Below are 14,309 nucleotides of genomic sequence, written 5' to 3' on the forward strand. Positions count from 1 at the left end.
TTTTCTGTTGGTAACAGTGCTTATAGTCAGAAAAAAGCCAAGTAAATAATAATGGAGAACAGTAACACCAATAAAGTTATAGGTGAAGGTTTAGGAAATGAAGGCAACATAACCCACATCTTCTCACTTCCAAATACACACATCACATTACTAAGGAAGTTGGCCCCGCTTTAGCAAGGAACAATCAAACCCAGATGTGATGTGTGAAATAATTTGATTGGGCACTATGCAACCTTGAACCCCTTCTAATTGCTTCAAAGAGTGTAAACATTTAGATAAGTGGTTCTCAACTCGTGGGTCTTGACCCCCTTCAAAGGGATTGCCTGAAACCATGGGAAAACAGATATTTCCATTATGATTCATAACAGTAGCAAAAGTACAGTTAAGTAGCAACAAAACAATTTTACAGTTGAAGGCCACAACAACAGGAGCTGTATTAAAGGGTCACAGCATTAGGAAGGTTGAGAACTACTGATTTAGATCAAGAAACCCAAAAGAACCAGATGTGGTAGGCTACTGCTATAATTCCAGCATTGAGAAAATGAAGGCAGAAGGATCATGAATTCAAGGCCAGCTGGGGCTACCTGAGTTACTTTATTTTTGTCTAGGTAAGAAAAAGGAAAGTTAGGAAGAAAAGAAACCAAACACCTTATGGCACCTTATGGCAGAAAAAGCACAAGGTTGGTAAGACAGGCCTGGGTCTGCATCTGAATTCTGTCACTCCTTAACAGTTTTAACTTTGCCAAACCCAAGACCACTTTAAGTTTGTCTTCAATAAAATAGGGGAGACATCCACTTGGACTGGAGATGTAACTACTCAATGGTAGAGTATTATCTAGCTGGGCTCCACCAGGAATACTCAGAGCTTGATACCTACACCATACTTACTAGAAGCCACTTTTGTAAATGCCAGGTAGCTGTGACTTCATATCGTCCTAATTTGCAAGAGACTTTAGAGACAAAATAGCTAAGCATGCCATCAGAAGTAATGAGTCCTAATCAAATCCAGACTGCTGACTCTAAACCGTGGCAAGATGGTCTGTGTGCCTCTTTGAAAGCACTTTCTGCTGTCAATGGATAACTCAAAGTTAGAATTCAGCATAAATTCCAAAGTAAACAGTTTTAGACGTTAAATAAGCCTCTATCATAATCGAGGTTTGAGCTAAAATGCCCAAATCAACCACCTGAAAAATAGCTATGATTATACAAGAAACCATTACTTGAAAATCCAGGTCCAAGTTAAGTTTCAAGCTACCTATGTGCACACACAGTAATACAAACCTTAGTACTACTACACTGTTCAAAGAGGCCTTGGTGGTACCTGTATTCATATAAAAACTGCCTACCTACAGTATAAATAGTAGATACCACAATAAGCCCATGTAAAAAGTCCAAGACAAAATTACAAATAACAAATACTACATTTTATTTAGACTGAAGCTTTTAGTATATAATCTTAGAATACATTTGTCATTTAAAAATAATATTGTATTATTGTATAGCCTGTAAAGCCTCATGAACTGTAATGTCCAGGTGTGATAATAGACATGTGAGGGCTTCTTAAGCTCCCCCATACCAATTTTTCTTTCCCTTTTTTTTTTTTTTTTTTTTTTTTTTTTTCTTTTTGCAGTACTAGGGATTAACCTAAGGTCTCACCCACAGTAGGCAAGTGCTCTACCATTGACCTATCTCCCCTCCAGCTCTTTATTTATTTATTTATTTATTTATTTATTTTTGATAGGATTCCACTTAAATTCACCTAGGCAAGTCTTAAGCTTGTGACTGTCCCACCTTGGCCTCCTGAGTTGGATGACACTAAAGGCCTGGTAACCCATATTAAACCTTAAGGGTGTTGCAAATATTAAAACTCCAAGTGTCACAACCTTCCATAACAACCAATAATTTGCAATAATGGTTTTTGTTCTAGGTGTTGATTTTTTGTTTGAAGCAAGGTCTCACGCGTTCCAGGTTGGCTTCAACTTGCCCTTGCTCCAGCCCCTACCTCAGAAGTGCTGCAGGCAAGGGATACTACACTAGGGTTCCAGTGCTGGGGAATGAAACCAGGGTTTCATGTCAGGCAAGCACCTCATAAACCAGGCTTCCAGCCCCCATACCTTTTTGGTGTTTAAAAGTTAATAAGCCAGGAACTGGGACCCCCCCACATTCTCCCTGTCAGGAGGCTAAGGGAGAAGGATCATAAATCTGAGGCCAGCCTCAAAAATCTAAAATCTAACAATGTTAAGAGAATTTTAATATTTAAAGTATCTTTCCTAAGAATATACATTTATCAACTTATAAAAATTGTATTTACCTACAATTTTATATTAAATGGATATGCTTTATCCACTAATATTGAGTGCTCTGAACTAGGTGGTGGCAAAACAGAGAATTCAACTGTGTCAAGGTCAGTAACCTTTGATACAATGTTGTTTTACACGTTTTTCTGTTTGGTTTTTTGAGATAGGTTTTCTCTATGTAACAGCCTTGACTGTCCTGGAATTCACTCTATCCTCCAGGCTGGCCTGGAACTCACAGATCCACCTGCTATTGCCTCCTAAGTACTGGATTAAAGGCTTGTGCCACCATAGCCCACCTACACTTTTTTTTTTTTTTTTTTTTTTTTTTTTTAAAGTGGAGGGCTGGAGATGTGGCTCTGGGAAAGGTTTGGCCAAGCATTTATTTACAAGACCCTGTATTTGAATGCCCTGAGGATAAAACCTCCCTTAAGCAATTCACTGATCATCCTGAACAAAAACAAGTAAGGACTTTATAGCTAGGAAAAAGTCATGCTATAGGGGTAGCATAACTTGAAGGAAATTAAAGGAAAAACATGAACAAGAATTACATGTTCAAAGTATTATCTCTTAAAACATGTGATTTACCAGAAAAATCCAGCATAAAAAAATGTGTTCAATTCCATAAGCTATGTTGGTTGAGATAAGGAAGGCAACACTAAATCAAGTAGAATAAAAATAAACGCAACAGAAGAACTAATACAAGTGATAGATACAATTGCTACAAAAGATTTTACCTTTAAAAAGAAGAGTAAACATGGTGCATGCCAATCACTCAGTGACAAGAGAGGCTAATATGAGACACTGTGCTCAAGGGAAATCTGTGCTGTTCAAGACCAGCCTGGACTAGAGTTCTGTTTCACCAACCAAGTGTTATATCAAGGGATGACATATTACAGCTCTGTGGTAGAGTACTTGCTTAGCATAACACAAACCACCCCCCACACACTGCCACCCCAAAGAGCAAACTACTAATACAGAAAAGAATCTAAGCTGCAGAACATATTACCAACCTAAATAAGTTACTTAGAAGTAGTTTTGCTCCATTCCATCATGCCCATGGCAGACATCTCTTAACTAGTCTCCACATTCAATTTTCCAGTATAATTCAGGATAGATATTACAAACTTTTTGTTATCATTGAGAGGTATTCCTATTCAAGTAAACTTCAGGAAAAGCCAAAAACTTACATATTTGTTGTTTATGAATTTATAATAAATATTTTGTTTCCCAAGGAAACAGACTTTAAAAAGTACTTTCTTTTGTTCCTCTACTGAATAACAAGAATAAAGCTGTCAGATGTGGTGGTTCACACCTGTAATCCCAGCACTCAGAGGTTGAGTCAGGAAGATCAAGAGTTGGAGGTCAACTTGAGCTACATATTGGTACATTTCCAAGCCACTTTGGCCAGATACTTTCTCTGCCTAGACACATGGGGGAGGGCCTAGGCCCTGCCCCAAATGATGACAGACTCTGAAGATCTTCCATGGAAGATCTCACCCTCCTTGAGGAGCAGAAAGAGGATGGGTTAGGGTTTGGTGGGGATGGAAGGGGAGGACTGGAGGGTGAGGGAACTGGGATTGACATGTAAAACAGCCTTGTTTCAAAGAAAATAAATAAAAATTACAAAAAGAAATTAAAAGCACCTTAAAGAGAATAAAATAAGCAGGGCAATGATGCTGAACATCTTAGATCCCAGCACTCAGGAGGCAGAGGCAGGCAGACCTCCGAGTTTGAGGCCAGCATGCTCTACAAAGCCAGTTCCAGAATGGGCTCCAAAGCTATACTAAGAAACCCTGTCTTGAAAAACAAAAAAATTAGTTAATAGCATTCTAACTAAAATTTTTAAAATGTGTTCTTTTTGGGAAAAAAACTCAAAATTGAGTTCTATAAAACTAAGATTTTTGAAAGCTCACTTTTGACCCATTTGAATTTAAAAGCAAAGATAACCATTTTTTTTAGCCACCTTTGAATATCACTAAAGTTGGAAGCAGACATCTCTAGAGATTAAAAAGCTTCTAGTTTGGAAAACACTATAATTTCTAGTTTGAGAAACTAGCATACATACACATACATAGCTGAGTAATAAAATGTTTTAGAAGCTTTAAAGAAACATAGGTTAACATGAACACTAGAAAGAATTATCATACTTGTCACTTCTGTCCAAAAAGACATCAAGGTAGAAGTCTCCAGGAGTGAGATAATAAATGGGTAATGAAAACAGATCCCTTGAACTTTGTTTCTCAGTATAGTTTTGGAGCCTGTTCTGGCACTCACTCTGTAGACTAGGCTGGCCTTGAACTCACAGAAATCCACCTGTGCCTGCCTCTGCCTCCTGAGCATTGGGATTAAAGGTGTGCACCACCACCGCCCAGCTTCTCATGAACTTCTAGGATCAGATTATTATGGGTGATGTTTACCATACAGTAAACAAAAAGGAGTAAAGAATCTTTTTTTTTTTTTTCAAGACAAGGTGTCACTAAGTGTTTCTGGCTTCCTAGAACTCACTATTCACACCAAGCTGGCCTCAACTCACAAAGATCTACCTTCCCCTGCCTCCAGAGTGAGTCCCAAATCCTGGGACTGAAGGCAGGCAACTACTAGTATAGTATCTTGGTTAAGGAAGTTGTAAATATACTGTGTGTGACATAAACAAGAAACAAGTGTATCCTAAATACTTAGGTCTAGAAAAGAGAAACACCTAATATTCTATGGAGAAACCCAGAATGCCTAATAGCAGATCACATACACACACACACCCCAAACACCCAAGTCAGGAATAAAAACCCATGAAAAGGAGTTTTTCTCCATCCCAAATCCAACCATGCTATATAATGACATTAAAATAGTAATTTACTTTGAAAAACTGCACATATTGTTCATTAGATGAAGATATTAATTTACTTTTAAATAAGTTTCAACAGAAGCTGGTAAGGAGGCATAACTTTGTAACATACCTTGCAGAGCTCATATATACGGCTTTCAGGAAAACTCCCCCCTTGCCCTTATTCCTGTCATTTAAAGAATTAAAAGAGTATGGACAAGTTTGCACACTACAAACAAAAGCATACATGAGATGTTGACACACGCCTTTAATCCCAGCGCTTGGGAGGCAGAGGCAGGATCATCTCAGTGAGTTTGAGCCAGCCTGATCTACAAATCAAGTCCAAGACAGCCATGAGAAAACCTGTCTTGGAAAAACAAGAAGCAGAACAAGCAAACAAACAAAAAAGCATAATGAGCATTCCTGCCCATGACCTTCCTTCTCCCTAAAACAGGAGTGAAACTTGAGCCATCTGTAAAGGCTTGATAAGTCTGAAAATTTGTGTCAGTTGTCATTTGGACAAGTCAACAAACTTATAAATTTAGGGCTGGAGTGCAGCTCAGGGGTACACCTTCAGCACTAAAAAACACAGAAAGGTAAACTTTCATACCCACGTACAAGAGGAACAAAAAAGGAGATCAACGTTGTTCCATAAGACAACGATTTTGAATACATAAGCATGACACCTGGAAAGAACAGCTGATGTCTGGGCAAGTTATTGTCGGCTTAGGGACAGAGTAGCATCCCTTTAGTTCAAGTTTACAGAACACCTATTTTCCTAAATGATTGCATCTCTGCCTCTATAAACTGGAGGAAAAACAAAACAAAAAAAACAAAAAAAAAAAAAAAAAACGGGAAAAAGAAACCCTAAAGACTTTCCAAAAGTCCTTCGCTGAGATAAAGAAAGCCGGCTGCGGAACCCCTGCCCTGCGCACATCCCAAACCGAAGCTCCAGCACTTGACAGACACCAAACCAGGACGGCGGCTGGGACTAGACACTCACCTCCTGGATGCGCTTCCTTGCTCGCTGAAGCACCTCTTCGTAACCCTTCTGCCTCAGCTCGCTGAGGCTCTCGTAATACTCCTCGGGGTCATCGGTCTCGGTGAAAAGCACCTGGGAGAGGATCTTCCAGCCGCACGTGTCCAGGCCGTGGCCCAGGTAGACCTGCAGCTGGTAACACAGAGCGTCGATCTCCTGCTCGGTCATCTCCGGGGCGCCCCCGAACAGCACCGTCCACATGCCGGACGGCTCTTCGGGGAACACCGGCAGACACGGTTCTAGCTGGGAGTTCACGGAGCACAGCTGCTGGTGCACGGCCCGCAGATCCTGGAAGGAGAAGAGCCCGGCCCAGCTGCACTCTTCAGCCGGGGACTCCAGCTCCGCGGCGGGCGGCGGCGGCTCCGAGTCGGGGAGCGGCGGTGGCGCCTCGTCCTCCCTCACCATTTCCAGCACCTCGATCTCCTCGGAGACCGCCCCGGAGGCACTCACCACCCGCACCGACGACACCCGGGGCGCCGGCGGGGCAACGGCGGCCGCATGTCGGGACTCCGCGCTTCTGCGGAGCGGGCTGGCCTTGGCCCGCGCGGGGCTCCGGAGGGGACTCTCGGGTCCTTTGCCCGCCGGACCCCGGACGGGATCCCCTCTCGCGCTGCGCGCCCTGCGCGGAGAGCCACCCTCGGCCCAGGCCGGGCTCTTCCGCGGCCCGGGGCTCCGGAGCGCCGTGGCAGAGGTAGCGGCCTCGGGCCGACCCCTGGTCGCCGGGCTGCCGGGCCCGCGGCTCCCGTCAGGCGCGGGAGTGCCCGCCTGTTCCCGGGAACCGCTCCTCTGCCTCTGGGCCGTCCGGTTGTGGCAGGTTATGGCAAACTTGCCTTCGATCTCGTTCCAGGCCACAATGAACACGAACTTGTGCTTCTCGCGCTCGTCGAATACATGGGGCCGCACCGCCACCCAGTCGGACTCGAGCGTCTCCTCCAGCGCGAACGACATGGTAGCTCCAGTTCCCGGCCGAGGGGGGCCGCCCGGCCGAGTCCCCGCCGTGGCCGCGCCCCCGGCTCACCCTCGCCGGGCGCCTTCAGCCATCTTAGCGCTACGGCCGCTCTCCCACCGAGCGGCTCCTTTGTGGTGCGATCCTCTGAAGAGACAATACGCGGCCCCGAGCAGGTAGTTCACATGGTCACGTGCGGCCGGATCTGTTTACAAGCCGCTCGCTGCGGCACTGCGGGGCCCTGGGCCGCCGGGCCGGCCTGCGCCAGGCCGCGGGGCTGCGTGATGCGCGCGTCCCGTCCGCCGCTCGCTGGGCCCGGCCTCGCCGCCGCCGCCGCCGCTCTGCCTCCCGCCGACCGCGCCGAGCCGGCCGGAACCCGAGACCAGACTCCTAAAGTCGGCGTCTCAGCATCGCCACAATGTTGCCATTCGGCTGTGACGTCGGCGGCTCCACGAGGGACGTAAACACGGGCACGTGCGGCACGCTGCTGACGCGGCGGCGGCGGCGGCGGCGCGCGTCTTGCCCGCGAGGCGGCGCCCCGCCCCCTCCGCGTCCCTCAGCAGCGCCTGCGCGCCGCCGCGCTCCTGGCCCGAGCCAAGCCTCCTCCTCCCTGGCCCGCAGCTAGTGGCTGCAGGCTGTAGAGTTATTATTGCCAAAGGTCAGGCTGTTGTGTCCCGAGATGCACACAGGTGGCCTTGGGGGAGCAAAAACGAGAGGGACGCTGAGACTTTTTCCACGGTCCCTCACGTGTACATTGGCCTCCCTTAACCCTGAAGGAATCGGTTCGCTTCTTCCCTCACATCTTTGATACAAAATTTAAGATAGACAAGTGTCCTGAAGACAATTCAGTGGGACCTAGAACAATAGAAAAATTCAGCCATGCGTGAACATCTGTCTTAATATAGCTGTCCATCTTTTGTTATTTGCCTCTGCTTTCATAATTGTGTACTGCTACGAAAACATCTTTGAGGAGACACTGGGCTTAAAGCCCTTTTGAAGTTGTATTTTGAAGTTGTATTCAGTTATCTCGAGTTCCCAGAGAGCTCGAACAACAAAAAGTTTTATCAGCCCAGCATAGCAGTACATGACCATAATCCCAATACTTGTTCAGTATTCTCGCAGGATCCTGGAATTCAAGGCCATCCAGCCCCAGCTACAAAAGACCTTATTTCAAAAACAAGTCATTAAGATCTAATTATTCATACGAAACTACGTTGAAACATTCCTGACATTACCTAGTAAGTTTATAATTCAGTTTGTATTATCGACGTTATCTTTCCTGTCAATATTCAAGTCATCTGTATGAATAAAAATTAGTTGTTTTAATTTAAGCCACAGTTCTAAAAGTTGTATAAAAATGTCTGGTTACCCTCACATTGTCAGCTATACTCAGATTTGTATTGTCCTGACATCTAAATTAATAGTCAGAAGTTTTAGAGCCTTTACTTGGCTGAACATTTTAAACCTTAACACTTTTGCTTTGAAACTCATACCTTGTCCCAGATTTGGGGCGGGGGGGGGGGGGGGGGAAGGCACTCAAAGGAAGATCTGCAGAACAAGTTGAAAATTACTTTGACATGGCACATACTTTGTATTAAATGGTATATTTTCAAAGTTTGTATGTGCATTTGGGGTAGCTCTCCCATGCAAATCAAAAGCATACTGTTGGGAATACTGAAAGGGGTTTGGGTGTGGTGGCCTATAATATGTTATATTGTAGAAAACTTCATCTTGATAAAAAAAGATAACTGCTAAGTTTTTTTTTTTTTTTTCTGGGACAGTTACTGACATGATCACTAGCTGTCTTTATTCAATACAGTTTACATGTAAGTGTGAATCTGGAGAATGCAAGCTAAGTATGTTTAATAGAAATCTATGCCAGGCTTGGTGGTTCATACCTGCAATCCCACCATTTGGGAGGCTGGTGCAGGAGGATTGCCTTCTATAGCCAGCCTGAGCTACAGTTAAGTCCTGTCTCACACAGAACATTTATGCACACTTGTAAATTGTAATATTTACCTACAGCTGTAAAATTGCGTCTTATCACAAAGCAGCAAGGGGCACTGGGGCTCATGGTTGCCCAGGTGTTACGTATTTCTCCTAACACGCCTGCCACTGTGCTTTCCCAAAAGGCAAGTCTCAATGTTTCAAGTTTCCTCTGTCTTAGTCATTGTCCTCCTAGAAATGAAAAGAAACAAACCAAATTCCCATGACAGGTTACTGTAGTGCTCTAGAATTCTTTATTTAGCTCTATATCTGATTGTCAAGTGTGTAAATCACTCCCTGGGAATAAGTAAAACCACAGGGGGGAAACCATGTACAATACTAACTTTGAAAAGGCTTGGAAACTATTGAGGATCGTTTGGTAATCTGGGAAATACTTTAACACTTTAGGCCTTTTAATAGAAACTCGAGCAGTTTAATTGTGTTTTAAGAATCGTGGCATTTCCGCACACAGTATATCCATCCCCACAGTGCAGTGCGATGTGGGTATGAAAGGAATGAGTAACTTTCACTTTGCATGTGAGAAAACAGGAGCTCTGGTCAGCTGGGATCAGTCCCAAGGGTGGGGAGTGACTGACAAGTTAAGGGAGCAGGCTCTAAACCCTCTAACAGCCCTAGTGGATTTTCCCAGAAACAGACCCTAAAAAGAAACTAGGATATAAAGGCTAGGGGTGGCCAGGGGCCTGGATTTTAATATTTGTGAAAGACAAGAGGCTGAAGCGGGACTTAGCACCTTACCTAACAAAGTTTGTCGAACTCCAGGACAAAGATTGTGTCTTTCAGGGGCTCCAACTCTGATGGAAATGTTAAGCCTTGTTTGATTATTGGCAGAGGAACATCCTGAGAAAAGCGTGAGATCAAAACTTGAAATTGACTCAGAAGATGACCCTAACTGCTGAGTACTGTGGATTTGTGACTCCTTATAGCTGAAGTCAACTTTGTTGTTGTTGCTTAGTTACTATTTAGCTGAGACTGGTCTTGAACTCACCCACCTCCTACCTCAACCTTCCTGAGATTATTTATGGATGTGAACCACCATATATTCAGCCAGTAGCTGTGAGGGAGTGGGTCTTCCATTCTTTCTTTCTTTATTATTGAGATAGGGTAGCCCTGTGTAGTCTCACTGTGTAGCCTTGGCCAGGCTGGAACCCACCATATAGACCAGGCTAGCCACTAACTCACAGAAATCCACTTGCCTCCCAAGCACTGAGATTTAAAGGATTTAATTCACACATCTTCATATGAATCACATGACAGTTTGCCCTGTGAGCCATCTGGGAGCTGCTCTTCCAGGGCTGCAGTAAGCCTCTTTTTTTGAGGAAAAACATAGAAGAGGGAGTAATTACAGACTCAATGACTTCAGTTGCTTTCATGGACATACCTAACTTACTATCTCCTCCATTCTGCATAACAGAGCCCCACCCCCACCCCCTTTGTCCCTGATAACAACAGTTGCTCACCTGGTACTATGTCCCAAATCCTCCTCTTTGTGAGGTCTGAATCCTGGTAATTTTACTCATATATCTCATATATCATATATCATCACGATTATTATATCATCATACATGTTATAATTAAGCAGGCATGGTGACATGTGCCTGTAATCTTAGCATTTAGTAGGTGGATCAGGAGTTTCAGGTCAGCCTCAACTACATAGGGAATTTGAGGCCAGTCTAAGTAAGCTACAAGAGATGCTGTCTTACAAAACAAAACAAACAAAAAGTCTATCAGGTCAGGCCCTCTAGTCCATCACTCGAGTTCTGTATGCTTTCCTTCTTGCTCCCATCAATCTCTTGCCTCCTGCTGCTCATAGTCAATGAGCTCTTATGAGCCACTAATTCTTTGTCTTGCTCTGGTTAACAGAACTCAAAATATCCAGTGAAGATATTGCCTTACAGTTCAGTGGGACCATTGCTATGTCCCTGGCAAAACTAAATCCCTGACCATGCAGAATCCAGAACTGTGGTCACTCCTGGGAGTCTCCAAGAGTAGGGAATGAGTACATTCTTGCTTCTTCCTCTTGGTTCTCAGATTCATGCACTCCACCTACTGGGGATATAATGCCTTATAAATGTCTCTAATTCATTGTCTACATCATGACCTAGAGGGTTGCATGTCCATCCTTTCAGGACATTGCCTCGAGCCAGTACTTTCATTGTGCCCTCAACGTACCAAGCCGATGCTGTACTTACCCAGCGACTTCTAGAGAAGGCAGTTTATAATGCATCAGTAAAGAGGGTCCTCTGTTTGGATCCTATGATGTGTTGGATCTGTAGACCACAGATAGTATGAGTGGTTTGATAATGGTGCTGGCTAAGACTCTGGGGGCAGGAAAGGCAAATCCGTACTCAGATAAAACATCTATTCCTATGAGAAAAAAAGGAAATCCCTTCCCAAATAAAGGAAAGGGATCTCATGTAACAGTCTACTTTCTTCCAAGTACAAACTTCTCAAGCAATAGTGTTTGTGTTACCCAGGGGCTCAGCACTGTCTTCTTTTGCTGACAAGGTGAACCATCTGATGAGGCTCATTAGGTCAGTGTCAGTAGGTGGGGAAATCGTGGATCCTTGTTTTTCCCTACACGCACTTTGGTGAGGCAGGAGAGAGGAGATCAGGACCTAACTATGTAATTCTGTAGGCCTATCAGGCCGGAAACTTACTGGGTAGCTGTGCCTGCCTCTAGCTCCCAAAAGCTGATATTAAATGCAGGCACCACCATGCCTGGCGCAGCCCACCTTTTCCAAACCATACACAAACTCTGTGTCTGTCACTGTGGTCACTCACTTGCTTATCATGACAATGAACATCAGCCAGTTGGGCTAGTTTGGCTATGTGATGCCCTTGCAGTGGGGTGCCTTCTAGAGGGCATTAGTGTGGTTTTGAAAACCAGTCATGCCTTGTGTCATTCTCATGTCCTTGTACCTCACTCTTGCTTCTAATATTCTAATTTTTCTCTTTCCGGGCTCCTGACCTCTCCTTACTGTCCGATAATCTATACACAGTTTGACCTTTCACACTGCAGATGACTGGATGTAGGTCCATGGAGCTCTGCCTGCTGGGAAGATGTCTTTCACACAGTTACTCATCCCATCATTCAGGGTCATCCCTGGGTAAGAGTTTGATGTAAACAGAATCTAATTCTCTCCCGTAGGACATCCTAATGTACTCAAGTTGAACCAGTTCTGAGCAAATTCTACAGCAGGTAGATATGGGACCCCCACATGCCCAATGGTCATATATTCCCCCAATGTCCATGTTAGGGAATATGTAGTCATGGGCAATAGCACCAGTGACTGCATGATTCCATCTTCTTTCTCATCTCTCTGACCTCCCTGCTTTGATTTTTGTTAGTTTTGTTTTGTTTTGAACTAGCTATGGTGTCCAAGATGACCTTGAGCCTACCATTACCACGCTTGGCATCCATTTACATTTTAAAATCCTTACAATAACATAGCAGGTCATTCCTCTCTCTGGTACATTGTCTCAATTCACCACCAGCGAACATTTAGACCATCATCTTATGAGTGTTTGTGTCTGCTTGTATGTGTGTGCACTTTTTGTGCCTGGTACCCAAGGAGGCCAGAAAGGGATAAAGATTCTCCTGGAACTGGAGTTATAGATGCTATATGAGTGTTAGTAGCCAGACCCTAGTCCTCTCAAAGAGAAGCAATTATTCAACAACTGAGCCACCTGGAGACTGTCATCTTTTGTCAGGAATGCTGATGTCCCGCCTACCATTAAGAATTTGGTGCTTGGCTGGGTGGGGTGTTGCACACCTTAGTCCCAACCTGGTCTACATAATGAGTTCTTTATCAGCCAAGTCTGTATTGTGTGACCCTGCCTCAAATAAAATAAAATAAAAAGAATGGGATATTAGTGGCTATAAGCCAGAGGGCCAGTAATCAGCCCCCCAAATCCACATTCCTCCCTGTTCTCTGGGACCACATCTAGTGCCATCTGTGCCAGCTGGCTCTCTGGGAAGCAAGCCACAAGAAAGCAAAGAATATAGGCATTTGTAGATGAACATTTATGAAAACAAAAAGGAGACTGGGTTGAGCAGAGGAGTCAACTACCTATATTCAGACCTCAAAGCAAGAAGTCAAACCAGGGGGCAGGCCAGCAGCGCTGACTATCAGAGAAGCTGGATGGGAATGGCTAGGCACTGGTAGGAAAGCCTTGCTCAACCATTGCATGGCACCATCCAAAGAAGAACTTGATCTAGGCAGCCTTTGTCACAATTTATCATGGGCCAAGGCTGCTCAAGAAGTGTTTAATAGCTGAGCAGTGGTGGTGAACACCTTTAATCCCAGCACTCAGGAGGCAGAGGCAGGCTGATCTCTGGGAGTTCCAGGTCAGCCTGGTCTACAAATCAAGTTTGAGAACAGCCAGAGCTGTTACACCAGAGAAACCCTGTCTCAACTCCCTGATGGGAACCAGCAGTCTGCTGACCCCGCCCCCCCCCATGATGGGTGGGACGCTCATGGCCATGTCTCCTTTATGTCATGACTTACCCGGCTGCTCAAGCTTTACCTGGCTGCCAGGGGACTCAGTTATGTATGCACAAATTTCCCTTTTAAAGCAAGCACGCCAAGCGCGCCTCTCTCTTGCTCTTCCTCTCTCTCTCTCTCTCTCTCTCTCTCTCTCTCTCTCTCTCTCTCTCTTGCTCTCTTTCCCCTTCTCTTCTCTCTCTCTCTCTCTCTCTCCTGCTTCCGGTTGGCCACCAGCTACCCCCTTTTTTCTCCCCTCTATCAATAAACTCCACGTGGGCGCTGAGTCTCATGTTTGTGTTTCTTAGGCAATAGTTGTATCAAAAGAACAACACTCCGCCGACATACACCCCGAAAAAAAAAGTGTTTGAGTTCAGCTAAAAACTGAGACAAACTAGTTTGTAGCGGTGTCCATCTATATATAATCCAGGAGACTGAGGCAAGAGATCTTCAAGTCTGAGGCCATCTGGGAAAAATTATGTATCAAAGAAAAGAAGAAGAAAAAGAATGAAAATTAGATGAATATGGAATCCTAAGGTGCTTGCCTTATTTCATGCAACGGAGTAGCGAGTTTCTACTTAAGGGAGGTCTGCACAGTGTTTGTCCTCATCTGCCTTGGTGACCCGCATGGTGCTTTATATCATACCAATCCTGATTTGACATCCCAAGCAGTGACACCGAGGGACAAAGGACAGAATGAGAGGAAAAAACGTGA

At 44.7% G+C, this 14,309-nt stretch overlaps 1 protein-coding gene across 1 annotated transcript in view; it reads right to left on the reverse strand.

Annotated features, from left to right (window-relative positions):
* The window catches only part of Jmy (junction mediating and regulatory protein, p53 cofactor), a 49,735-nt gene extending 42,348 nt beyond the window's left edge, over nt 1-7,387 (reverse strand). Inside the window, exon 1 of the mRNA XM_051182979.1 lies at nt 6,122-7,387. Within this exon, the coding sequence (XP_051038936.1) occupies nt 6,122-7,105 (984 nt within the window). The 5' untranslated portion in view covers nt 7,106-7,387. The remainder of the gene's footprint in view (nt 1-6,121) is intronic.
* Between the last annotated feature and the right edge of the window lie 6,922 nt (nt 7,388-14,309).

The sequence above is a fragment of the Phodopus roborovskii genome, unplaced genomic scaffold, assembly GCF_943737965.1.
Source record: "Phodopus roborovskii unplaced genomic scaffold, PHOROB, whole genome shotgun sequence".
In the NCBI taxonomy this organism is placed as follows: domain Eukaryota; kingdom Metazoa; phylum Chordata; class Mammalia; order Rodentia; family Cricetidae; genus Phodopus; species Phodopus roborovskii.